This window comes from Xyrauchen texanus, chromosome 9 (assembly GCF_025860055.1).
Source record: "Xyrauchen texanus isolate HMW12.3.18 chromosome 9, RBS_HiC_50CHRs, whole genome shotgun sequence".
NCBI lineage: Eukaryota > Metazoa > Chordata > Actinopteri > Cypriniformes > Catostomidae > Xyrauchen > Xyrauchen texanus.
In genome coordinates, this window is record NC_068284.1 from 18802231 (window position 1) to 18830171 (window position 27941).

General features: G+C 39.5%; 2 protein-coding genes across 9 annotated transcripts in view; one reads left to right on the forward strand and one right to left on the reverse strand.

The window, feature by feature from the left end:
* Positions 1-17681, forward strand: part of LOC127649148 (rho guanine nucleotide exchange factor 4-like) — a 62901-nt gene extending 45220 nt beyond the window's left edge. For 5 of the 7 annotated variants that reach the window (XM_052134110.1, XM_052134111.1, XM_052134113.1 and 2 more), the window contains 10 exons: positions 4247-4423; positions 4700-4894; positions 5466-5645; positions 5738-5970; positions 6144-6273; positions 6357-6488; positions 6703-6946; positions 14445-14522; positions 14759-15006; positions 16346-16485. In XM_052134110.1, the coding sequence (XP_051990070.1) occupies positions 4247-4423; positions 4700-4894; positions 5466-5645; positions 5738-5970; positions 6144-6273; positions 6357-6488; positions 6703-6946; positions 14445-14522; positions 14759-15000 (1611 nt within the window). In that variant the 3' untranslated portion in view covers positions 15001-15006; positions 16346-16485. Of the gene's footprint in view, positions 1-4246; positions 4424-4699; positions 4895-5465; positions 5646-5737; positions 5971-6143; positions 6274-6356; positions 6489-6702; positions 6947-14444; positions 14523-14758; positions 15007-16345 lie in introns of all 7 variants that reach the window. The other 2 variants (XM_052134112.1, XM_052134115.1) reach the window with 1 other exon arrangement.
* Positions 17682-17756: 75 nt separating this feature from the next.
* LOC127649156 (endophilin-B1-like) lies at positions 17757-27797 on the reverse strand. Of its 2 annotated transcripts, XM_052134127.1 has the most exons (11): positions 27426-27797; positions 26850-26991; positions 25245-25373; positions 22866-22999; positions 22664-22756; positions 22206-22292; positions 21094-21117; positions 20316-20405; positions 18767-18867; positions 18316-18541; positions 17757-18177 (listed from the first exon to the last, which is right to left on the reverse strand). In XM_052134127.1, exons 1-11 carry the CDS (start codon positions 27486-27488, stop codon positions 18070-18072), a joined length of 1197 nt encoding a protein of 398 aa, XP_051990087.1. In that variant the 5' UTR covers positions 27489-27797; the 3' UTR covers positions 17757-18069. The 2 variants fall into 2 exon arrangements, with proteins under 2 accessions (XP_051990087.1, XP_051990086.1); XM_052134126.1 differs by lacking the exons at positions 21094-21117; positions 22206-22292 and having other exon boundaries at positions 17765-18177.
* Positions 27798-27941: the final 144 nt, after the last annotated feature.

Below are 27941 nucleotides of genomic sequence, written 5' to 3' on the forward strand. Positions count from 1 at the left end.
TTGTATTATTTTTAGGGCTGTCAGTCGTTTAACATTTTTAATGTTGATTAATCGCATAATTTTTTGTAGTTCATTGCAGATTTTGAAAGTGATCAAAATGCATTTATTTCCCTCTTATGACAGGAAACAAAACAATGTGTAATAATATAATGCTTTATTAACATTTTCCTATCAAAGACTTCCACATTATAAAGATAGAAATGCACTAAAATAACACCAATTCATGTAGCAATAAATGTTCCCCAAAGGCTAAGTGGGAGTTTGACTAATCGAAAGAACTAGACTCCCCATAGGTTGGATATACATTGCAATGGGCAATACATCTCTTAAACTCTCATTCTCCACAATATTAATCTATGTGGCTATCTGCTTTGTTACAGCAATTGTGAAGCTGCATTCTTGATTCGCATCAGGGCGTCAGTGCCAACCTCAAGCTGCGCTTTGAACTCCACATGAAAAGTGCTTGCTGACAAAAAAAAAGTCTCATTCTGCATTTTGAATATAGTTGACACTTGACGTGCTTCTGTGCTAATTAAAATGTGCCTTAACAAGGGCTGAAAAATACTTTCTTTGACAAGTCCCATTTGGGCTTGTTTTATTCAATAAACAGCATCAAGAGCTCCTTGCCCCATCATTTTATCACTGTCATGGAATCACTGTTGTGTGTTTTTGTGGTGTGTGAGTCAGTGTAATGACTCCGGGCGGACATTTCGCAAAGGTTCTGCCCTTCCAACCAGCATTCATTCTAGTTTATGCTGTATTATCGGTAGCTGCGTTAATTGCGATTAAGACAAATAAGCCTGTAAATATTTTTAATCGCATGCATTAATGTGTTAATTTTGACAGCACTAATTCTTTTACATAGATACATGTTGAAGTAATATCCCCTTATTTAATTTTTGATTTAAGAGCAAAAAAGTACAAAAGAGTATAACTTCTACAGCACCGCCATGAGCGCAAGTGTGACTGCGCTACCTGACCATACAGAGTCACTCATAAGACAGCTGATTTGTTTACTTGTGCAGCCCACTGTAAATGCAGTGTGGATCAGTTAATGTTTCACGCTGCACTGTCTATGCAGAAAAATCAATCAATTGTGCAAGTAAACAGATCTGTTTTCCAGTGGGACACGCTGAACAGATGGGTCTACTTTTGAAATCTTTCCATAAAGCTTAAAACTTAAAACCCTTGGAATATACTGGAGACCAGGGCTAGTTGTCACACTTTTTACTCCGCTGAATATTTCTCAATGAATGTTTCTCAGGATACTGTGGGTTTATTTTAATATACAATTTCTGCTTAACCACATACCTTGTCACAATTCTTGGCTTAAAATTTTTTTTTCAACAGTTTATGAATAATATCTTTGTCCTAACATCACATTTAACCCTTTTGGTTAAATCTGCCTTCATAATATAGTTTAATTTACTTTGGAGGGTAGAATTAACCAAAAATATTCTAATATAAGTCTATTAATCTTATATAAAACAAAACCTCTTCTAGAGAAAATACAAATTTGCCCAACTGGACTTTTGATGCCAATCAAAATGTAGTGTCGTTACTGAGATATTGCTCTTGTAACAACTAGCTCCGTTCTCCCCTATTATTGCAGAGTGTATTTAACAGGTGTAATCAATTCAATGTACCAGCTGAAGATGTCAATTAAGCAAGGGGTAATGTACAGACAGATGGTGGTTATCACACAATAAACCCTGACAGGGGCATCAAGACCCTGACGCAAAACGCCTATTACACGGCTACTAACCAAATAAATAAATACATGGACATAAAACATTGATTTGCATTGAAATTATGTAAATTGAGAAGAAAGAAATGGCTAAACAGCTGAAATCAACCTCCGGTTTACGTCAGAGTTCTGTTAGTGGGTTCTTCCTCATTATTCAGCCTTTTACAAGACTAATTGCCAGAAAAACAAATAAATAGACATGACACTTTGATTTGCGTTGAAATTGTGTAATTATGTGAGAAGAAATAAATCCATGAACAGCTGAAATCTGAGTTTTCATTTTGCGAAAATGGCCGTCTGCCTCCTCATTATCCAGGCTATTAAAAGGCTTCTTGCCAAATAAACAAATTAATGGAAATGAATAATTGATTTGAGTTGAAAATAAAAATCTTAAATTGCTTGAAGAGATCACACAGTGATAAAAAAAAAAGCAGGAGAGATGGCTCGCAAGGACCCAGATGAGCAGTCTGATATGTGGGGCTGTGTTGGTTACAGAGCAATAACAGACCACTAGATGGCGCCATTGACCAACCAGAATCGAATATTCCAGGCTGCCGTGAAATAAGTAAGGAATAATTGACGACGGGCCGTTGAATTATTAGAAAAATAATGCACACCCGGGGTGGTAATGCGGTCACGACGCGAAGCGCCGTTACACCTCGGGTGTGCATTATTTTTCTATTATACTACAGGGCTGTTGAATGCTTGATTCTGATTGGTTGAGAACGTTCTAAGGTGTGCAATTATTTTCAGGGAAACGCACGGCTAAAGTAGTTCCAGGCAGATCTTGACCGCATTACAGTTCCATATCACTTTGCGTAGTCAACCGTAATAACGGAAAATAGGATACAATTCATAACAAGAAGTGACAGCGACAAATCCACTTCAACTTCAAGAGGAAAAAAAATGACAGACTATTTTGATTTTCCGGAAGTAAATTTTAATATTTATGGTGAACATAAACATTTTAACAACTGGGCGACCGCAGTATTGGATAGCTCAGATGAAAAAACAAATAAACGGAAGAGGACATCAAAGGCAGCCGGCAACAACAAAAGACATAAAACAATCAGCGAAGAACAGCTAGACCGACTCGAGGGCGAAAAACATGAAGAAAACACCAAAAAAAACAACAGCTTGGGCTGTCAATGTGTTTAATGTGCAGTTTAATTTTAATAAATAAATTCCTTCGAATTAACAAATTAATTATAAGGTATGAATTAATAAATAAATTAAATAATATGACGCACATGATTTTCTGTCTCATTATTGCAACCTCTGTCTCTCTAATAACTACACTAATAACTGCATTAGTCTGCTGTCAGTGGCTCAAACCTCCGTTACTAACTCTAAAATGACGTTTTGGAATTAGCAACGGAGGCATGGGATTAGATGCGTAAGAAATTAGTTCTACATACAAGAGCGTTTTAATGACAAAAACTTGACAAACGTCTAGAATCACATCATCTGAACAATGTTTCGAGGTGTGGTAACTGTAGTATAAGCGAATAATTGACTCCGGGCCGTTGAATTATTAGAAAAATAATGCACACCCGAGGTGTAACGGCCATTCCGCTTCGCGTCGAGACCGCATTACCACCCCGGGTGTGCATTATTTTTCCAATAATTCAACGGCCCGTCGTCAATTATTCCTTACATAATTCAACGGCGAAACATTGTTCAGATGATGTGATTCTAGACGTTTGTCAAGTTTTTGTCATTAAAACGCTCTTGTATGTAGGAATAATTTCTTACGCATCTAATCCCATGCCTCCGTTGCTAATTCCAAAACGTCATTTTAGTTCGTTAATTCGAACGAATTTATTTATTAAAATTAAACTGCACGTTAAACACATTGACAGCCCAAGCTGTTGTTTTTTTGGTGTTTTCTTCATGTTTTTCGCCCTCGAGTCGGTCTAGCTGTTCTTCGCTGATTGTTTTATGTCTTTTGTTGTTGCCGGCTGCCTTTGATGTCCTCTTCCGTTTATTTGTTTTTTCATCTGCTATCCAATACTGCGGTCGCCCAGTTGTTAAAATGTTTATGTTCACCATAAATATTAAAATTTACTTCCGGAAAATCAAAATAGTCTGTCATTTTTTTCCTCTTGAAGTTGAAGTGGATTTGTCGCTGTCACTTCTTGTTATGAATTGTATCCTATTTTCCGTTATTACAGTTGACTACGCAAGTGATATGGAACTGTAATGCGGTCAAGTCCTGCCTGGAACTACTTTAGCCGTGCGTTTCCCTGAAAATAATTGCACACCTTAGAATGTTCTCAACCAATCAGAATCAAGCATTCAACAGCCCTGTATTATAATGAAATATAACTTTAAAGTAAAATCTACATGATTGACTTAATTTTCTGGTGGATACTCTTATGTTACCTGATCTTACAAAGTTCTAGAAAATACTTCCTAGAAGATCTGGCAAACCATTTCTGTTATTGTAATCAGAATTTTTAATTGTTCTTTTTGCCTTTATCATGGGTTTCTCAATAGCTGATCAGTGATGGCAGTGTGTGTGCGGAGGCTCTATGGGATCACGTCACCATGGATGACCAGGAGCTGGGCTTCAAGGCTGGGGACGTCATCGAAGTAGTGGACGCCACAAACAAGGAGTGGTGGTGGGGGCGAGTGCTGGACAGTGAGGGTTGGTTCCCCGCCAGCTTTGTTCGGGTAAAAATAACAGAGTTTCTGCTCATGATAAAAAGAAGAGTAGATTACAGTAACAATATGTCATCTTTGTTACCTTGAAGAGTCGTTGTTACACTCATATTCTTTTTGCAAGCTCTTCAGCAAAAAAGCAACTACACAATGAATATATGTAAATGTATGCATCTTAAAATAAGTAGTAAGTGCCAGATATTGATGAATTGACATAGAAACTACTTCATGTTTTAGTATAATCATTTTTGTTGTGATGCACTTAATTAATATTCCTGTTATTGGTAGTTACGGGTGAACCAGGATGAGCCCATGGATGAGTACTTTGCCCATCTGGACGGAGCCTCAGAAGGTGGTAGTGCCAGCATGGTGTGTTCCCTTGGACCCGGTTTGCCCTGCAAGGAGCAAATGAGAGCCAACGTCATCAATGAGATCATGAGCACAGAGAGGGATTACATCAAACACCTGAAGGACATCTGTGAGGTCAGTTCCTCTCTCAATTTACCACGTAGCTCAAATTGATTAGTTCTACCTCAATATGTTTATCATGTTACATATTACAGTGTCTATAGGGTCATGAGAGTATGACCTGATTCAAAGCACAAGGCCTACATCAGAATAAAAAGTGTAACTTAGAAATGTTTGCATTAGAACAGATAAAATAGTAACTTGGGACATGTAATGGCACTTAAACACTAGTTTACATTGCATTTTAATGCTCTGAATACTTTGATTTTAATAGAGATGGTGCATGGCAAAGATGAATAGAAAAAAACAAGGGTTTGTGAATGTGACACTCTGTCATGCAACCAAATGTTAGCCCTAACGTACTCTGACGTAGACATCCATTGACCAATGTGAACTTCATAAAGCTCAAGTTGTAATCATTCATTTGATTTCAAAATGACTTGGTTCTTTTCACACCATTAAAATAAACCTTACATATACCTATCTGTCAAATGCTTCTTCAGAGCTTTCTCTAGTATGTAACCACATTTAGTTTCAACCTTGTAGTGCTTGTAACATGCTGGGTCGTACTTTTCATGACATCCAGGGCTACATAAAACAGTGTCGGAAAAGGACAGACATGTTTACCGAGGAACAACTGCGCACTATATTTGGCAACATTGATGAGCTCTACAGATTCCAGAAGAAGTTCCTGAAAGCCTTGGAGAAGAAATTTAACAAAGACCATCCTCACCTCAGCGAGATTGGCTCATGCTTCTTAGAGCATGTAAGCTGAATTTAAATTCATCCATCACTTCCTGATTGGTAAGTTGCTGAGGATTCTTCTCTGTTAACTTCATCTCCCCTTTCCCCATCCAGCAAACAAACTTCCAGATATACTCAGAGTATTGCAACAACCACCCCAATGCTTGCGTGCAGCTCTCCAAATTGATGAAGATCAAGAAATATGTGTTCTTCTTTGAGGCTTGTCGCTTGCTCCAGAAGATGATTGACATTTCACTGGATGGATTCCTGCTTACTCCTGTTCAGAAGATTTGCAAGTATCCTCTACAGCTGGCTGAATTGCTGAAGTACACCAACCCACAGCACAGGTACTGAACCTTCTTAGTCTTAGGTCCTGTTTACACCTAGCTTTAATATATATTTTGAATGATCCTATCACAAGTGGTGAAGTGATGCTATACAGTTAACATCCATGAAGGTCCATGCTTAATGAGTATCAGATTAAAGAGACAAATACAATTTCGTATGTTTTGCTTTTCAGAGATTATAAGGATGTGGAGGCTGCCTTAAACGCAATGAAGAATGTGGCCAGACTGATCAATGAGAGAAAGAGGCGTCTGGAGAACATTGACAAAATCGCTCAGTGGCAGAGCTCCATAGAGGACTGGGAGGTAACGTACATGCTTCATTATGGGCAGAGTTTATGCTGATTCACTCCAGATCTGGCTGGTCTTATATCTTTCCCTCTCATTAGGGTGAAGACATCTTGAGCAGGAGCTCCGACCTGATTTTCTCTGGAGACCTGACCAAGATCTCCCAGCCACAGGCCAAAGGCCAGCAGCGAATGTTCTTCCTCTTTGACCATCAGTTGGTTTTCTGTAAAAAGGTCAGTGTCGGTCAATCCATCACTTTGATCTTCATTTTTGCATGTCAATGTTATTTTGCGAGCATTCTTTCTATTATATCTGGGACACAGTGTTGTTACTATGTAATTGTGCAGCCAATATTATTATGAATTACTAATAATACAGTATTTAATACTTTATTTATGTACTTGATGTTATCAAATAAGTGGTTTTGCTGTCTAATTGGCACCACAGGATCTGCTTCGGAGGGATATCCTGTACTACAAGGGTCGGTTAGACATGGATCAAATGCAAGTGGTGGATGTAGAGGATGGAAAGGATAAGGACTTTAACGTGAGTGTGAAGAATGCCTTGAAACTGTGTTCTCCTGGTGGAGAGGAGGTCCATCTTCTATGTGCCAAGAAACCCGAGCAGAAACAGCGCTGGCTGCGAGCCTTTGCAGATGAACGAGAACAGGTTCAGCATGACCTCGAAACAGGTGAATATCATTATAATCTAGTTAGACTCTTGGAAAAGCAATTACTGTAGAAGCACTGATTTTATTTCCTCCAATCTTTAAATTGTTTCATAATTTTTTATATAAAACAGTTAGTTCTGGTCCTTGAATCTGATTGGATGAGAGATGTTCCATGAGCACTGATGGTCTGACACCATCAGCACTCCAACGCTTCACTATGTGTGTATCACTCCGCTTGTGTTCATGCCATTCTAAACTAAAGTGTAAGAGCAGTACAGATCTGTTAAGAGCTAGTGTTGGTCTTTTAGTGTTGGTCTTTTACAGGTAATCACTCCGTCTCTCTCTCACACACACACACACACACACACACACACACACACACACACACCGACACTCACACACACACACCGACACTCACACACACACACACACACACACATACACACACACACACACACACACACACACACACACACCGACACTCACACACACCGACACTCACACACACACACACACACACACACACACACACACACACACACACACACACACACACACACACACACACAAACACACACACATCCTTGTTTATCCAATAACTTGTTCGAAACAGCACAAGCCATGATACTATTTCTGAAGTGACATTTTTTAATTACTAACAGAGGCATGGACACATCATTTGGTTTCAGCCAGCAACGTCAGATTCTGATCCGCCACGTAATAAAGTAGTTCCATGCACAAATGTGTTTTTATGACCGTACTCAGTTTTTCCTCATTTAAAAAAATGTACTTGTTCGTTGAACTGTTGTAAGAAATATCGCACTCACAATCATGCTATATTGCCCTAAATCAGCACTGCTGTGATTACCTATGGCACTCAGCCTGCGGCCGAATCACAGCAGATGCTGATGTAGGGCCATATTGCACTCTTGCTTGTGTGATATTGCTTAAGTAACACTTTACAATCATTTTAATTGAAGATATTAACAAGCATTATTTCACAGCTCTGTGGAATATTTGACTGTTTGGTCAATCACAATGTTTTTGTGTTATGATCGCTTAATTATAAAATTGACTACAACAGGCAACAATTTCCTAAATACTTTCTTAGTACAAGCTACTTCTAGAAGATAATCTACAAGCTATTAAAATAATTTCTACTCGATTCTTCATGTCCATTTATTTATTAATTGTGTAGGAAGCCATGATATAATGGGATAATGTACAGTCAGCAAGTAATTATTGGACAATAAGCCCTTTCATGGAGATATAAGTTCCTAATCACCCTGGCTGGGTTTATTTTGCAATTCTGATTGACTGACTGAACATTATCCTTTACTCATTACCCTGATATATTGAATAAATTAGTGAAAAATTAGCTTATGTATATTTAACCCATATGTGCTCCTCTGGTGATTTCTGTCCCTTTTCATTTTTGTTAATTTAATAAAAATGTTGTCCTTTATCTGATTGGTATGAGACTTGGTGACTTTTCCTCCACTGGATATTTCTATAAGTCTTAGTGGTCGTTAAAAGATGTTTTTACTCCTATCATTATGAGAACTTTCTATAGACATAATGATTTTTATACTGTACAAACTATATATATTCTATCCTCTAACCCTACCTCTAAACCTAACCCTCATAGAAACATTTTGGCATTTTTACATGTTCAAAAACACGTAGTTTAGTATGTTTTTTTTTAAGCTGTTTTAATTACAGGGACACAAGGGGTGTTATCATAAACCACATTTATAGTATAATACCCTCATAATTACTAGTTTGTAACCTAAAAAAATTTCCTCATAAACCACACCACCTCACACACATACACACAAAAACACACATACAGCTCAAAGGCTGTGTTTGAGACAGTTTACCTTGTCGAAGGTGAGACAGTGTTCAGGTTTGACTGTAATCATAATGTGATATCATTGCAAAACAGACACTTCAAAACAATACCTGTATTAGTCGTGTTTACACCTACAGCTTTTTCCAGAAAATAACCTACGGTACAATTTACAGTTATAGGTCATGTATGAACTCTGCCCTTTTGAAAATACTGGTAAATTTGGCTCTAGCAGTTTTCTTGAATGCAAATGTTGTATTATCACCCATACATTTCCTTATTGATGGTATGAGTGAACAGCACATTTGGTACATTTTCCAGTAAAGGCAACCCAATGATTTTCCTGTAATTTAACTGGGGCTGGTTGCATAAAACTGTTTTATAAAGTCTTACTAGTTAGTCATCTAAAATGGTGGTCTTAATTTCATTCAGTCAGTTGCATAGAAACTTAGATGGTTCTAATTTAAGACTAAAATGTAAGACAGCACACCCCTAGGCTAACTTTTGTTTACATTCCATGGAAAATAAATGTCAGCTGAGCCAGTGGGGGCTTGAGTTGAGACTTTGACATCAATGATGGTAACAAAATGTCATGCATTTTTATTATTTGGGTTAAAATCACTAAACTTGTTCATTAGTATAAATTTTGAAACACTGTAGTCCTCTAATAAGCAAATATTTTCAGCGAAGGAAAACAGTATTGAGCATCCACTGTCGGACATTTTTTTTTAAAAGCTGTTCAGTGTCATACTTTTCCCACAATGCAATTGTAATTAGACTGTCTTACTAAAAATAACTAGAGCTGTCGATTTAATGCGTTAATTCAGTACGATTAATTTGACTAAAAATAATGCGGTAAAAAAATCAACGCAATTAATCGCAATGCCCCCCTGACCGTAATAAGGAATTCCTGAGAAATGCAAGCTTGTAGTACCACCTGTTTACTCCAGAGGGCAGTAAGCTGTGTCGGCAATGCACAGTTTATAAAGTGAAGAAAACAACAATCCAACAGACAGCATGATACAAACATGCGTTACATTCTTGGGTTCAAAACACTTGCTGGAGAGCAAATCTGAACTAAGGGATTTCAAGATGTGTTTAAAGATTGAGTATTAAACTATATTTAAATTGACACAGTGACCTAAAAATGTATGTTTATGACGCAACGCACCCAAGATGCTACACAAGCATGTCTGACGCATGTGTACATTGACGGGTCCTTAAACAAGCCTTCATAATAAATCTCGAACTTATTGACAAAAATTTTGTGAAAAAAAAAAATTGTGAAATGGATTGCTGTGAACTATGTGCCAATGATTGACTTATGTTCAATAATATGGTAGTAAACAATACATTGTATTCTAGAGCCGTTTTTTGTATTGTCTTATCAATGATTAACTCTTCTACCACAAGAATGGAATGCATTTTAATTATTAATTATTTTATATATATATATATATATATATATATATATATATATATATATATATATATATGTGTGTGTGTGTGTGTGTGTGTGTGTGTGTGTGTGTGTGTGTGTGTGTGTGTGTGTGTGTATATATATATATATATATGTGTGTGTGTGTGTGTGTGTGTGTGTGTGTGTGTGTGTGTATGTATGTGTGTGTATATATATATATATCCATCCATCCATCCATCTTCAACCGCTTATCCGAAGTCGGGTCGTGGGGGCAGCTGCTCCAGCAGGGGGCCCCAAACTTCCCTATCCCGAGCCACATTAACCAGCTCTGACTGGGGGACCCCGAGGCGTTCCCAGGCCAGTTTGGAGATGTAATCTCTCCACCTAATCCTGGGTCTTCCCCGAGGCCTCCTCCCAGCTGGACGTGCCTGAAACACCTCCCTAGGGAGGCGACCAGGGGGCATCCTTACCAGATGCCCAAACCACCTCAACTGACTCCTTTCGACGCAAAGGAGCAGCGGCTCTACTCCGAGCTCCTCATGGATGACTGAGCTCCTCACCCTATCTCTAAGGGAGAAGCCCGCCACCCTTCTGAGGAAGCCCATTTCGGCCGCTTGTACTCGCGACCTAGTTATTTCGGTCATGACCCAGCATTCATGACCATAGCTGAGGGTAGGAACAAAAATTGACCGGTAGATCGAGAGCTTTGCCTTTCGGCTCAGCTCTCTTTTTGTGACAACGGTACGATAGAGCAAGTGTAATACCGCCCCCGCTGCCCCGATACTCCGACCAACCTCCCGCTCCATTGTCCCCTCACTCGTGAACAAGACCCCGAGGTACTTGAACTCCTTCACTTGGGGCAATACTTCCTTCCCTACCTGGAGTACACACTCCATCGGTTTCCTGCTGAGAACCATGGCCTCAGATTTAGAGGTGCTAATCCTCATCCCAGCTGCTTCACACTCGACTGCCAAGCGATCCAGTGAGAGCTGAAGGTAACGGACCGATGATGACATGAAGATAACATCATCTGCAAAAAGCAGCGATGAGATCCCAAGCCCACCGAACCGCACACCTTCCCCACCCCGACTACGCCTCGATATCCTGTCCATGAATATCACAAACAGGATTGGTGACAAAGCGCAGCCTTGGCGGAGACCAACCCCCACATGGAATGAACTCGACTTTGTGCCGAGGACCCGGACACAGCTCTCGCTTTGGACATACAGGGATTGGATCGCCCTAAGAAGGGACCCCCCCACCCCCAGCACCTCCTACAGTCTCTTTCTTCTGCCTTCTCCAGATCCACAAAACACATGTAGACCGGATGGGTATACTTCCAGGCCCCCTCCAGGATCCTTGCGATCCGTCGTTCCACGGCCAGGACGAAAACCGCATTGTTCCTCTTCAATTCGAGGTTCGACAATCGGCCGAACCCTCCTCTCCAGCACCTTGGAGTAAACTTTACCAGGGAGGCTGAGAAGTGTGATACCCCTGTAGTTGGCACACACTCTCTGATCCCCCTTTTTGAAGAGGGGAACCACCCTGCCACTCCTTAGGCACTGTCCCAGATTTCCACGCAATGTTGAAGAGGCGTGTCATCCATGACACCCCCTCCACATCCAAAGCTTTCAGCATTTCTGGTCGGATCTCATCAATCCCCGGGGCTTTGCCACTGTGGAGTTGTTTGACTACCTCAGTGACCTCCCCCAGGGAAATAGAATCTGATCCACCATCATCCTCCAGCTCTGCCTCTAGCATAAAGGGCGTGTTGGGATTTAGGAGTTCTTCAAAGTGTTCCTTCCACCGCCGAATAACCTCCTCGGTTGAGGTCAACAGCGTCCCATCTTTGCTGTATACAGCTTGGATGGTTCCCCGTTTCCCCCTCCTAAGGTGGCGGACGGTTCTCCAGAAGCACTTTGGTGTGGACCGAAAGTCCTTCTCCATGGCTTCTGCGAACTTTTCCCACACCCACTGCTTTGCCTCCCTCACGGCCAAGGTCGCAGCCCTTCGGGCCTGTCGGTACCTTGCAACTGCCTCCGGAGACCTCTGGGACAAGAAATCCCGGAAGGCCTCTTTCTTCAGTCGGACGGCTTCCCTGACCACCAGTGTCCACCACGGTGTTCGAGGGTTACCACCCCTTGAGGCACCTAAAACCTTTAGGCCGCAGCTCTCCACCGCGGCTTCGGCAATGGAAGCTTTGAACATTGCCCACTCCGGTTCAATGTCCCCAACCTCCGCAGGGATGCCTGAAATGCTCCGCTGGAGGTGTGAGTTGAAGAGCTCATGGACAGGGACCTCCTCCAAACGTTCCCAGTTCACCCGCACTACTCGCTTGGGCTTCCCAGGTCTGTCCAGAGTCTTTCCCCACCCCCTGACCCAACTCACCACCAGATGGTGATCAGTTGACAGCTCTGCCCCTCTCTTCACCCGAGTGTCCAAAACATATGGCCTCAGATCCGACGACACGATTACAAAATCGATCATCGACCTTCGGCCTAGGGTGCTCTGGTACCACGTACACTTATGAGCATCCTTGTGTTCGAACATGGTGTTTGTTATAGATAATCCATGACTAGCACAGAAATCTAATAACAAACATCCACTTGAGTTCAGATTGGGAAGGCCGTTCCTCCCAATCACGCCTTTCCAGGTGTCCCTGTCATTTCCCACGTGTGCGTTGAAGTCACCCAGCATCACTATGGAGTCCCCTACTGGGGCCCTATTCAGGACTCCATTCAGGGTCTCCAAGAAGGCCGAATACTCTGAACTGCTGTTCGGTGCATATGCACAGACAACAGTCAGAGTTTCCCCCCCCACAACCCGTAGGCGTAGGGAGGCGACCCTCTCGTCCACCGGGGTAAACTCCAACATAGTGGCGCTCAGCCGGGGGCTCATGAGTATCCTCACACCTGCCCGTCGCCTCACACCCTGGGAAACTCCAGAGAAGAATAGAGTCCATCCCCTATCCAGGAGTACAGATCCAGAGCCAGAACTGTGCGTTGATGTAAGCCCCACCAGATCCAACTGGTAACGCTCCACCTCCCTCACCAGTTCCGGCTCCTTCCCCCCCAGTGAGGTGACATTCCACGTCCCCAGAGCTAGCCTTTGCTGCCCGGGTGTGGTCCGTCGAGGCCCACGGCCTTCACTGCCACCCATATGGCAGCGCACCCGACTCTTGTGGTTTCTCCAATGGGTGGTGGGCCCAAGGGATGTAGAGGGGGGTTTCACGTCGCTTTTTCGGGCTGTGCCCGGCCGGGCTCCATGACAAGCCCGGCCACCAGGCGCTCGCCGACGAGCCCTCCATCTGGGCCTGGCTCCAGACGGGGGCCCCGGGCTTCCTCTGGGCAGGGTAACTCCTCCTCCTTCCGTTTTTGCCATAGAGTATTTGTGAACCATTCTTAGTCTGGCCCCTCACCTGAGACCACTTTGCCTTGGGAGACCCTACCAGGAGCACATGGCTCCAGACAACACAGCCCTCAGGATCATAAGGACACACAAACCTCTCCACCACGATAAGGTGCTGGTTCCCGGAGAGGGTTATATATATATATATATTATATATATATATATATATAACCCTCTCCGGGAACCAGCACCTTATCGTGGATGGAGAGGTTTATGTGTCCTTATGATCCTGAGAGCTATATATATATATATATATATATATATATATATATATATATATATATATATATATATATATATAATTTTTAAATGTTTAAAGATAACTATGTATCATTATTTCATAATTATATATTGAATTATTGTTATATGAGGGGCTTTCTCAGCAAATATTTGTATATGCGATTAAATATGATTAATCGCGATTAATTAATCGGGACACCTTGTAATTAATTCGATTAAAAATTTTAATTTATTGACAGCCCTAAAAACAACTGTGAGCTTGTTTTATGCAACAGGCTTTCTATGGTGCCTTTAGCTAGTCAAATTAATTGTTAGACACAGTCTAAAGTTAATGGTTTTGATTATGAAACTGGCCTCTGGTTGCATGTGTGAATGGGGCTATTAAAGTTAGTGTTATTACATTTCTTTCATAAAAATAAGAAATGACTCTTTTATTGTGTTCAGGTCAAATTTGAAGTGGGATAAAGGGATAAACATTTAGAAATGTCATGAAATATTTATGAATTATATTCATTTTTGTATGCATTATATAATGTTTGTTTGAGGCTTATTAATGAAAGTTATGGATGCTTATGAATGTTATTGTTTCTCTTTTAAACCAGGTTTTATGATCACAGAAGTCCAAAAGAAGCAGGCCATGCTGAATGCATCCAAAAGTCACCCAACAGGGAAGCCCAAAGGTAACTTTCATCTGAATTTGACATTTGTATTCCTCATAATCACTGAAAATCTATATTATATGTTTAGCGAAAAGAGACACACTTAGTAGCACAGATGCTGAAATTATTCCAGTTTAGCGTGTTGCATGTACTAAAAGTTCTGTCATGTGTGGTCACTTTTCATTTTATTGCAAAAATGTCTGATCTGATGTTGTGTGTTTTTGTTTCAATATTACCTCTGCACTGCCTTGGAAAAGCATTAGCTTTACAGCACTTGTTGGCTCTCAGAACTCCTCCTCGTCTACACCCAAAAACGTCCAAGTGCCTACGTTTTTCCGAACCTCCAGGACCTCTGGCTCCCAGGGCCACCTTAACTTCACCTCTCCTCCCTGAAGGCCCACAGCGGAGGCAGGGGCGGGGGGTTAGGGTGCCCCCTGGGGTCCTACGCAGGGCAATATCCTGGGCAATATCCTCTCAAAGTAGAGAACCAATCGAGTAGTCCAGGGTAATTTCCGAGTGTGTTAATTTGATTTTCGCTTCTAAGGCTTGACTAAGTTAGGCTTCTAACTCATACCTGCCAACACTCCCAATTTTACCAGGTTTCTCCTGTTTTCACCCCTCCCACTGTACTCCTAATTTGCAATTACTCCCAATAAACTCACGATTTTCCGCATCCTTATTTTGCTCATGAGAATGTATTAGACCTCCAGGTAGGGATAGTTGCGACAGTCCTGTAAAATATGGAATCAGCCTATATTTAAATATGAAATGATGCATCCTGTATCGAATCAATACAGGATGGGATTTGTCCTGTAAGCTGGTAAAATGTCATCATGGCAGAATTGTTCCAGATCGTTAATTGAACATTGCTATAAGTTGGATATTTTTCACACAGTAAGGAGTCATTTGAAAAATCCACACATTGTTCTAAAACGGTGGATATTTTATAGAAAAAAGAAGGCAAATTTTTCAATAAGATGTACAAATATACACAGATACATTCATTTATGAAAACAATCACTGAGTCATAAAGACAAGAAGTACAGATGAAGGAAAAACAAATTATACAAAAAAACATAACACCAGAAACTCCACCGGATACCGTTCCTCACACATACAAACCATGTACAACCCCCCTATTTTTCACAATCTGATGTTTACAGGTATGTTCTAACTTGACTGTTCAAGTCTAAATATTTCACTGGCACTCCATACTTTCCTCATAATTGGACAATTAAAAATGCTTTTATAACACTAAAACCATAACAGCTTACTATTCCATAATATTACTATCCTTAGAACTGTCCCAGCTCAATACTAGCCAACCGAAACAAGTTTATTAAAATACTCTTACTAAAACCATACAGTGGCCCCAAAAAGTATTTGGACACTTAATCCACACTTTAAAATGTATAAATATCTTTCAATTATATAGCAAAAAAGCAAACCAAGTTGTAAACACACTTTTCAAAACAAATTATTTGAACAATTTCTGGTTGTCAAACTCTGTGCAACATGTCCATAATGTGATGAACTGCATCTGTGGTTATTCTACTACGACACCTGTGTGAACTTGGTTCTGAGAAAAGCATCTAGCATCATTTGTTTGCAGATGCCAATGTTATTTTTTTAATTTAATGCAATGACAGTAAAACATTTTTAAATGTGATTTAGGTATCCAAAAGTGTTCAGATACTTTTTAGGGCCATATTTACTCCATGTCAACATCTTTTTTCTTCACCTTATTATCTATTCAATGAAAGAGGATAAAAGAAATAGAATGTTAAGAGAAAATGATGCCTGTTCCTTGGGATTTGACCTCTTGTTTGTCTTCCAAACTGCAGCTGTGACCAGGCCCTACTATGACTTCCTGCTGCGTCAGAAGCACCCCACACTTCCCACCTCCCTGCCACAGCAGCAGGTCATCATGTTGGCTGAACCCAAACGCAAGACCTCCAATTTCTGGCACAACATTGGACGCTTGACACCGTTCAAAAAATGAGGGACTGCGTAGACCTAAGGTTGTGCCTGAACTTGTGTTTCTATCCCAGTGTAAAATTTCCATTTGTCCAATTGCGAAAGCACTTTATGGGTTGGTTACAATCACAGCGTCACTCCCAAACATTGTTGAACATTGTGGGAGGGCATTCCTGATATGTTATTAACAAACGATGGCTACTACTGCTCATCCGCTCCAGCTGCAACTCCAATTTCCAGCACTAACGTGACTACTGCTGCATCATATGGACATGCTTCTATATTGAAAGAGCCCTGCTTGAAGAGATGAATTCTTTATATGTTGGTTAATTTATTATCAAATTTTCAATGTATGCCAGCTATCCACAGTGCCCAACTACTAGCTTTTGTATGTAATTTGATACTTTTGTGTGGCCCATGATGATGTTTAAAGTTTAAAAGGGTTCCGTTCAATATATAAGGAGACTGTGTTGAGATTTATTACTGTAAAAATTCCTCAAGGCTGTCACAAGAAGTCAGTTGATATCACGTCATTCTGTGTATGCAACTTATCCAAACTTTCCAACTTTCTCCTCTCTAAATTATACTTACACAAATAAGATTTTCATGTATGTGCTCATTTGATTCTGCTGCCTATTAACTCCTGTGTTACGACCTTCTCTTTGAAGTGCCATTCGAAACGTAACCCAGATATTGTGATGGGGGTTGCATGAATTTGCTGTGAAATTCGACCCAAATAATATTCTGTCATTCTTATAGATAATTGTACTATTAAATTAAGAGTATGTTTGACATCTGTGTTAAATATGTATGGTTATATTTGAGCACAAAACAAAGTGTTTATAAAAAGCATTTGTAAGTGTAATGATCCTGATATTTGGAAAATTTAAAGGGGATGTTATTTTTTCTGTTAAAATATTTTATATGCCAGTTTAATGTTCAGAGAACTAGAAGTCATTTTTAAGTTAATTTACCAAAACTGGTGTTTTGTGTGACCAAAGCTGTTTGGAAACTAATTATTTTTTCACTTTCACTTGGTGTTGTAGTGTACAGTAGTAGTCACTTTTTGTTTCCATTTTATCTGTCACAGAAAAGAAATATTGCCACCCATCGGTTGAGATTCATGTCAGTTTATCAGTTCACTTTAACCATTGACTTTATCCACAATTAGTATCCTGTGTGCATAGCTTGGTCTTTGATGGAGAGACAGTTGAAAACAATACATAATCGTAACATTAAAAAGATTATAAATATTTTTTTAAAAAGTTAAAAAATACAAAACAATAAATAGCACCTAGCTTGATTGTATAGTTTTTATTCAAGCACCATAGCACATTATAGCACAATCAGTTAGTTTAGCAGAGAAAAGAAGAAAATCCATTGGCACATAAATCATAGTTGTTGGCAATCTCAGACTGCTTTAAGTTTAGATAAGGCTACTATGAAACCCCATGAGGAGGCATTCACACATTCACACATGGCAGTGTAGAAGACTTTTCTATTGCGTTGTACTACATTAAATGTATAACTATCTGATCCTATCTGGAGTGTTACTGCAGTCAAACTCATATATAGTGTTTTTCCTTTGATCTTAATTGAGCAGCTTCAGGTAAGTAATTGGCACTTTGCCATTTTGATTCCCCCTCTGCCCCATCAGCCAATCAGAATCCATGCCTGGAACACTGCTCACTGTGATCACCTGGCAAATAAAGAACAGCACAAACATACACATTAAAACCAGTAATAACTTGCCAACCATTCTCATTCAACTCAAGTTTATCAAGTGAACGCATGTCTCCGTTTCATGACAATCTTAAAACATATGATTTAAGCTCACCTCATCAGCAAGTAAAGAGAGCTCCTTGCTGCTGGCGGCATCGTAGTCGTACAGCACACGGGCCTTACGTGTGCCAGAAGTGCTGCGGAGCTCGTTGAGTGCGGGTGAGGCCTGGCTGGTTGGAGGAGCGGGCAGTGAGGCGGCCACTGGTACAGTGGGAACTGAGATACTGGCAGAGGAGCTCCTGGCTGGCTGATTGTTATTAGGGCAGACTGTGGAAGGGAAGCTGGAGGAAAAGAGGGATTGGTTACTAACAGTCTTCTGCACTGGTGGATTAAATATAACAACCAGATTTGTATATCCTACTCAGAAATTAAAAAACAAATTTGCAATTTGACTGTTTGTGAGAAAAGATGTCCACATTGTGGATGCATGTAGAAACATTGAGGAATTAGTGCAATGTTACAAATATATGCAGAAAAATATAAATCATAAAATATACAAATCCAACCTTCCCAGCTGTTTCTGCAGGTTGACCATGTACTGATAACACTGTGCATAATAAGTGGCTTGAGCATCCACAAAATCATTCAGACAGTGCAAGTGATGAGCCTGAAAACGGGAGAGCATGGCCATCATAACATATACAGTACATACATATAATATACATACAATTATATTTAATCATCCTTGATTCTGATTGGTCAGTCACAGCATTCAGCAGTCAAATGAGCACTAAACGGTGTAATTTAAAGTTGTCCAAGGAACTGATTTACTACATATTTGTGCTAGTTTCTCTGCTGTCTTTTTTTCTTCTCACATAATTTAAATTTAGTTTGTGTGTGTGTGATAATGACAGTCTGACTGTACATCTCTTCCATAATATCCATAATTTTCATTTGGATATAAACTGGGGCCAAAAGTTTGGAATAATGTACAGATTTTGTCTTATGGAAAGAAATTGGTACTTTTATTCACCAAAGTGGCATTCAACTGATCACAATGTATAGTCAGGACATAAATAATGTGAAAAAATACAATTACAACTTAAACTAAAGAGTTCTCCTCAAAAAATCCTCCACGTGCAGCAATGACAGCTTTGCAGATCCTTGACATTCTAGCTGTCAGTCTGTCCAGATACTCAAGTGACATCTCACCCCACACTTCCTGTAGCACTTGCCATAGATGTGGCTGTCTTGTCTGGCACTACTCACACACCTTACAGTCTAGATGATCCACAACACTCTTTTCCAGTTATCTGTTGTTCAATGTCTGTGTTTCTTTGCCCACTCTAACCTTTTCTTTTTCTGTTTCAAAAGTGGATTTTTCTTTGCAATTCTTCACATAAGGCCCTTAACCCTGAGTCATCTCTTTACTGTTGTACATGAATCTGGTGTTGAGCGGGTAGAATTCAATGAAGCTGTCAGCTGAGGACATGTGAGGCGTCTATTTCTCAAACTAGAGACTCTGATGCACTTAACCTCCTGTTTAGTTGTACATCTGACCTGCAACATATCTTTTTGTCTTCATTAGAGCCAGTTGTTCTTTGTCTTTGAAGACTGTAGTGTACACCTTTGTATGAAATCTTCAGTTTTTTTTGGCAATTTCAAGCATTGTATAGCCTTAATTCCTCAAAATAATGATTGACTGACCTAATATTGACCTTAAGACATGCCAGTCTATTGCATACTGTGGCAACTCAAAAACAAACACAAAGACAATGTCAAGCTTAATTTAATGAACCAACTGGCTTACAGCTGTGTTTGATATAATGGCAAGTGATTTTCTAGAACCAAATTAGCAATTTATCATGATTACTCAAGGATAAGGTGGAAATGGGGCCTGTCTAGATTTGATCAAAAATGACTTTTTTTCAAATAGTGATGGTGCTGATTTTTACATCAGTAATGTCCTGACTACACTTTGTGATCAGATGAATGCCACTTTGGTGAATTAAAGTACCAATTTCCTTCCGAAACAGCAAATTCTGTACATTATTCCAAACTTTTGGCCACCAGTGTATATAAATATATATATAATATATGCAGATTGAAACATACATGAGTGCTGCTGATGCCCTCTAGTAGAAGCCTGGTGATCTCAGCTTGCCGGTCAAACTCACTCTGTGCTATCCTCAGTTCTGTCTCTGCCTGGAAAAAAGTAAAAAATAAATAAAAATCACAAACACACATACACAAAAATGACTATTACTGTACACCTGCATTAAATGTACACCTATCAACAGGGGCGAACTGGCCATGGGGAGAACCAGGAATGGGGTGGGGGGGCCTTATACCCCCACCCCACAACTTTTGGGCCGGTTTTTAATTAAAATCCAGGGCTAATTTGTCTTTCAGTCCGTCCCCTGCCCATCACCAACAAAAACCTCAGAATAAAATGGACGTTATGCCTGTGCTATTTGCTACAGTGAACATGACATTGGCAGGTGGAAACATTAACAACTTTGGAGCTCCCTCTGGTGGTCACAAGCATGATGTTTGATCTGTATGTAAAAAGAGCGGTTTCTCGCTCATCAAATCATACAGGAAAATTACTATGACTGAGATGCACTACTACCACCAATATTATAGACACATTGCTTAAGCTTGCTTTCTGTGCAACAAAGTATAAAATATTAAGCACAACAGGAATATAAACAACTCTATAGCTTCCCCTGGTGGACACATATACAAACTGTTTGTAATAAAGCAGTTCCATGTTTCTCAATCCAACTTGCAAGGTGTGCGTGCTCATGTCAAAAAGTGCTAGCGCAAAATACCAAGGTAGTTTTTTATAAAGGCGTGTATTCCTCCATATGGTCAGGTGAGGAAAACTCACCTGTTTGACTTCCACAGCCCACATCTGGCCAGCATTCAGAGACAATGACAAACTCATCAGGTAATGGTCGAAGACTACACCCAGACCAAACAAACTAATCACTACACACATAACAATCCACAACATCCAGAACTGTCTGGATAAGTTATGTAAGAGGAAAGTAATGAGTTCACCACTTATGCACAAACACATTCAGAGGAAGTAGCATAAACGAGGAAGCGGTTTACTTTTAAAAAGGAATAATGGTAGCTCAATAGTTAACATGAATTCATTTGGTAAATGTTAATTTCTATGTATAAAAACATTTTTAGTTTTTTACATTAAAGCTGTATAAGTTAACATTCAATAATGCATTATGAACTAACAACGAAAAATACATTTGTATATTAATGTTAAACCATAATTTATAAATTATGTAATAAATGTTTATTGTTAGTTCATGACCACAAATGCATTAATAATGTTAACAAATAGAACATTATTGTAAAGTGTTAATGGAAATACATACGAAGCACAAAACAAAGGATTAAAACATCCACTGTCAAAGCAAGTATGAGCACAAGATAAAACATGCAAAACACTGAAATATGAGTCAAACTGCCTAACCGGACAAGTGTGGACTTACCAAGTTTACTTGGGTATTAAATCTTGCATTCTAAATTATTCCATTTCATTTTGTAAATGCATTTTGTAAATTGCACATTATAAATTATGAAACTGCCAACAAAATATATATATATATGACATCACATAAGACAACAGACACAGACAGTGATTCAATTTCTCTAAACCAAAAAAACTGACACTCAAGAACTGTATTATGTTTGCCCTCATAAAGTTAAATAAATTCAATAAATGGAGTGTCAAGGATATTTCAAAAATTAAGATGCATATTTATCAACTATGAGGTTTTTGAGGATATGAATGAAGACAAAAATACATGCTAAATTGATATAGCTATTTCTGTTCTGTTACTTTGGACAGAAATACAAGCATAACAATGTATTTAAACCATGTTCTATCCAGAGATGATTTTCAGTGTCTCTCCAAAGATGGCAGGTTTTGTTAAGGGCAAGAGAGGGCAGATGTTATATTAGACACAGCAGACAAACCTTTAGCCACCTGACATGCAAGAAGCTGAGCGTGTAAGAAAAGTGAGCCACATACTCCTCTCCCAGTGGAGGGGTTGAGTTCAGCTCCTTCAGACGGAGGCAGGCAAGCAGAAAGAGAGAGATATAATGAGAGAGAACTGGGGAAAATAATAGAGGTTAGAGATCCACAGACAGTAAGCACACAAGCATAGGGAAAATACAGTCATTAGCATACACCAGTTGCAATGCAAGAATCATGAGCATCACCTGTGTTAATTATACTGCGCTAAGAGCAAAAGATAGCCGGCAGCCAGCTTGGGAAAAGATGACAGGTCATCTTGTACTATTTGAGTTTCTCTTCTCTATGGCCACATCTCATATGAACAGACTAAAAACAAAGTATGGTTAAACTTGAAATTCTACTGAAGTATGAAACTGCTGATCATTCAGTTCTCGAAGTGCGTTTGTGTAATACTAACTGCAGAGCGAGCATCAGCCACTCTAGCCTTCTTCAGTCTGTTTTTGGCCGAATCCAGATCCAGACGCTTATTCTGAAGCAGTTTTCGCTCTTTCTGTAAAGAAATGCCAGATTCTTGACATCAGCTATGGACGGTAAAGGTATAAAGCTGTTGTATGATATATATAGAGGTAACACTGGTGCACCAGCACGTCGATACTTACCACTATGGTTTTAAAATCGCCCTCGATGAAGTTCCTAAAGGGAGTGAGAAAATTGATTGCCGAGCTCTGGATGAATTCTTTCTCTGCACTGCCTACCAGCTTCTCAGTTTCCCCACATTTAATGAGAGCACTCCCTGCAACACATCAGAGAATGAGAGGACATGTTTGACATTGCATTTATCTAAAGAAGACATGTTTTAGCTTTGAACTACAATAGATGAGTTTAACTTAATATGTGAGGCATAATCTTTTAGGGACTCTTCACCCAAAAATGAAAATACTCTCATCATTTAATCACCATCATGCCATCCCAGATGTGTTTGACTTTTTTTCTTCTACTGAACACAAAGATATTTAGAATATTTTAGATATTTCAGCTCTGTAGGTCCATACAATGCAAGTGAATGTGAACAGAGCTTTGAAGGTCCAAAAAGCACATAAAGGCAGCATAAAGTTAATCAATAAGACTCCAGTGGTTAAATATATATAATCAGAAGTGATATGATAAGTGTGGATAAGTCCTTTTTTACTATAAATCTCAATTTTCACTTTCAAATTCTTTTGTTTTTGGCAATTCACATTCTTTGTGCATATCACTACCTACTGGGTAGGGAGGATAATTTATAGTAAAAAAGGACATAAATAATGATCTGTTTTTCACCCACTACTACAGTGCATCCGGAAAGTATTCACAGCTCTTCACTTTTTCCACATTTTGTTATGTAACAGCCTTATTCCAAAATGGATTAAATAAATTATTTTCCTCAAAATTCTACAAACAATACCCCATAATGACAACGTGAAAGAAGTTTGTTTGAAATCTTTGCAAATGTATTAAAAATAAAAATAAAAATCACATGTACATAAGTATTCACAGCCTTTGCCATGACAGTTAAAACGGAGCTCAGGTGAATCCTGTTTCCACTGATCATCCTGGAGATGTTTATACAACTTGATGTGAGTCCACCTGTGATAAATTCAGTTGATTGGACATGATTTGGAAAGGCACACACCTGTCTATATAAGGTCGCACAGTTAACAGTGCATGTCAGAGCACAAAACAAGCCATGAAGTCCAAGGAATTGTCTGTAGATTTCCGAGACAGGATTATATTGAGGCACAGATCTGGGGAAGGGTACAGAAAAAATTCTGCAGCATTGAAGGACCCAATGAGCACAGTGGCCTCCATCATCCGTAAATGGAAGAAGTTTGGAACCAGCAGGACTCTTTCTAGAGCTGGCAGCCCGGCCAAACGGAGCGATCGGGGGAGAAGGGCCTTAGTCAGGGAGTGGACCAAGAACCCGATGGTCACTCTGACAGAGCTCCAGCATTTCTCTGTGGCGAGAGGAGAACCTTCCAAAAGAACAACCATCTCTGCAGCACTCCACCAATCAGGCTTGTATGGTAGAGTGGCCAGACAGAAGCAACTCCTCAGTAAAAGGCACATGACAGCCTGCCTGGAGTTTGCCAAAAGGCACCTGAAGGACTCTCAGACCATGAGAAACAAAATTCTCTGGTCTGATGAAACAAAGATTGAACTCTTTGGCCTGAATGGCAAGCATCATGTCTGAAATATTCTTCAAAAACCTTTGTTTGTGTTCAGCAGAACAAAAAAGTTTTACACATCTGGGATGGCATGAGAGCGAGTAAATGTTGAGAGAATTTTCATTAACCTAGTTCTATCCACTTTTTTGCACTGCTTTGTTATCGACAAAGTGAAAATGCTTAAAAAAATTCATTCAAATGGCCTTTTATCGATAAAAATGTGTGTGTGATGACGTCATTCTTAAAATAAAACAATTTGCTAAACTCAAGTTTTGGTTTATCGCAAAAGAAATATGCCCGTAAGCCGCATTTTATTTAATTTAATACAGGGAATTTTGTCAGCATTGATTAAAAAGTAAACAACAATAACTTTATAGAATGTTATTGTTCCAAAGAAAGCACACTGAAGCTTTTCTCCTTGTATTGTGAATTTATTTTTTATTTAAAACATCTTTGTGCACAGAAATAATATGTTTTATGTTTTGGGGGCTAATTCCATGACTGCCATCACTCTCATGTTGTTCCAAACACATTTGTCTTAGGTTCTTTTGTGGAACACAAAAGGACATGTTAATCATTAGCCTCAGTCACCTTTCACTTTCATTCCATTTTTCTCTATATAATGAAAGTGAATGATGCCTGAGGCCAACATTTTGCATAACATGTCCTTTTGTGTTCCACAGAAGAAACAGGTTAAGAAGTAAGTCGTATGGAGTACCCTGAGGGTGAGTACATTTGTATATCTCTTGAAGTATGTTCTCACAAAAGTAAACAAAAATGGCAGCTAATAATGCCATGAAACTGGTACCAATATATAATTTGTAATAAACATACCATATGCTGTTCCAGGTCCAAACTCGTGCCCCGAGTCGATCATGCACTCCCCCAGCAACTCGTGGTTGTTGGCACGTGTTGGGACTTTTTTGTCCAGCATCTCATAAAGGAACTCCTCCATCCTGACATCTACCCACATCACACAAATTCAATTAAGACCAGCGAGAGTCAGATGGGGCCCACATGCATTCTCTTAAGCAAGGCCCATTAACCACAAGCACACATTATTACTGCTAAATTTCAAACATACTGTATCTTATAAAGTTTTATGGTAGATGCTTGTGATTGTCATGGGAAAATGATGAGCCTTTGCCTTTATGTTGTCATCAAATGCAGCCATTACAAAGGGATATTTGTCTATAAGAAATTGTCTAGGCCATAGGGACTAAACTCTACAACACTTAAAAATCTCTGGAAAAAATTAGAGACCACTGCAAAAGGATCAGTTTCTCTGGATTTATTATTTATATGTATGAGTTTGAGTAAAATGAAAAACACTTCTCTCAAATTCCTCCACCAAATGTCACAGTGGATGTGTGACACTGTGGCTTGAAGGCCTCCGTCTAACCATTAGATGACCAGGTTGAGTATTGGTGATGATCTGGGATGCTTCAGCAAGGCTGAAATCAGTTTGTGAAGGACGCATGAATCAAGCCACGTACAAGGTTATCCTGGAAGAAAACTTCTGCTCTGACAAAGTTCCCCAACTCTGAGGATTTGTTTTTCCAGCAGGACAATGCTTCATGCCACACAGCCAGGTCAATAAAGGTGTGGATAGAGGACCACCGGATCAAGACCCTGTCATGGCCAGCCCAATCTCCAGATCTGAACCCCATTGAAAACCTCTTGAATGTGATCAAGAAGAAGATGGATGGCCAAAAGCTATCAAACAAACCGAGCTGCTTGAATGTTTGCGCCAGGAGTGGCAAAGTCCCAAAACAGTAATGTGAAAGACTGGTAGAGAGCATGCCAAGACGCATGAAAGCTGTGATTGAAAATCAGGGTTTTTCCACCAAATATTGACTCTCTAACTCTTCCTAAGTTAAAACAGTTTAGTATTGTATTGTTTAAAAATGAATGTGAACTTGATTTCTTTGCATTATTCGAGGTCTGAGAAATGTTGTCAGCAGTTTATAGAATAAAACAGAAATGTTAATTTTACTCAAACACATACCTATAAATAGTAAATCTTAAATTATCAGAAACTGATAATTTTGCAGTGGTCACCTCATTTTTTCCATTGCTGTATAGTTATCTTACATTACGAAGAAAAATGTAAGATCACAAATGCAAGCTATAGTCCACATTGTTCTCATTTCCTGGCTACAGAGGTCACTCATTATTAAGACTGGGACTCTAATCACTAACAGATTGCAAACCATTGCAAGTAACAGATGTGGAACCTAACACTCTTCTCAAGCAATTAGCTTGTTTACAACAGTAGCAGCATGACTAAACAAACTATCAACCTGACTTGCAGAGTTCACTTCCTCTGTACCAACAATACAATGAGCATGTTTTTTTTTTTTTTTTTGTTTTGTTTTAACAGTGACCAGTGAAATTGTTGACATACAGTCCTGTTTGAACAAATGTATTTCTTCTTACTGGGGTTTGGCTGCAGCAGAACTTCTGTCTGTTTCATGATCTTCTCTGTCCAGTGTTTGGTGGACTCCGCCCGGCCCATGAGGGTCTCTAGGTGGGCATCTAGCTCAGTCCTCTCCGCCTGCCCAAACTTCTCCTCTGTTAACTGCAACACATAGTCCAAACAGTTATTAAACAACATTTGGTGTCAAACCCAAAGGTGACTTCTCTGACACACTACATTTGAGTGTTTTCAGTTGACTTATATTACTTCACACATTACATTTGACTTGTTATATTTTATACATTACTGTCGTGTTTCAAATCCTGCCAAACCACAGAGCATTTTACAATCAAATGCTGCCTGCATTTGACTTAATAGTTAACAATTTACACATAACATTAGATTTGCATATATGATAAGCTGTGCCAAAAACGGGCAATAATCGATATATTTAGTATATGTCATTATACATTTTATTACAGTGTTTATAACATGCTAAAACAGCTAAGGTAATACGTAAATGTGAAAACGACCAAAAACCAAACAGAAGATTAAACGAGTCGTCTTTTGTGTTTAAAGACATTTAAATACATTACCTGTACAGCACGGCTGAGGAAAGTACCAGCATCTGCTGCCAGTCGTCTAACGTTGAACTCCATGTCTGTATGTTTATGAATACACTGATGTTTAAAAGTCACTACTGTATTTTTGCAAACGCAGATTAGCCTGCTATAGCCTCTCTTCGCCCTGCCAAAACACTTAACAATTCAGCTCGCTTTTCCGTGATAAGCGTGTTGTCCATGTAAAAGTCGAGACTGGGAGGAAAATTACCAAAAATAACAGTCTAAAACTGTCGTTTTGGCTGTCCGATGTGGATATGTGGTTTAATCTATAGTGTAGCTGCTAACGTTGAGAAGCAGCTGTTCTTCTTCTTCTATTGTAAGGCGGATCACAGCTTTACAGTGTATTACCACACCAGCAGCTGTTGGGAGTGAGTGTGAAGAGGAAGAAGGGTCAACGGTCTCGGTGTCAATCCCTAGTGTACTGACTACCTAGGGTGCGTTCCATTCAGAAGTGATCATCCCTATTAAGCCCTATTTTCTTCTAAGACG

Excerpts from the sequence above, each read along its gene's own strand:
- LOC127649156 (XM_052134127.1), bottom strand. The coding sequence starts at position 27,488 with ATGGAGTTCAACGTTAGACGACTGGCAGCAGATGCTGGTACTTTCCTC. Across the intron at positions 25,374-26,849 it reads TCTGCTGCAGCCAAACCCCA|ATGTCAGGATGGAGGAGTTC; the intron begins GTAAGAAGAAAT and ends TGATGTGGGTAG. Across the intron at positions 18,178-18,315 it reads TCTCTTTACTTGCTGATGAG|GTGATCACAGTGAGCAGTGT; the intron begins GTGAGCTTAAAT and ends TTTATTTGCCAG.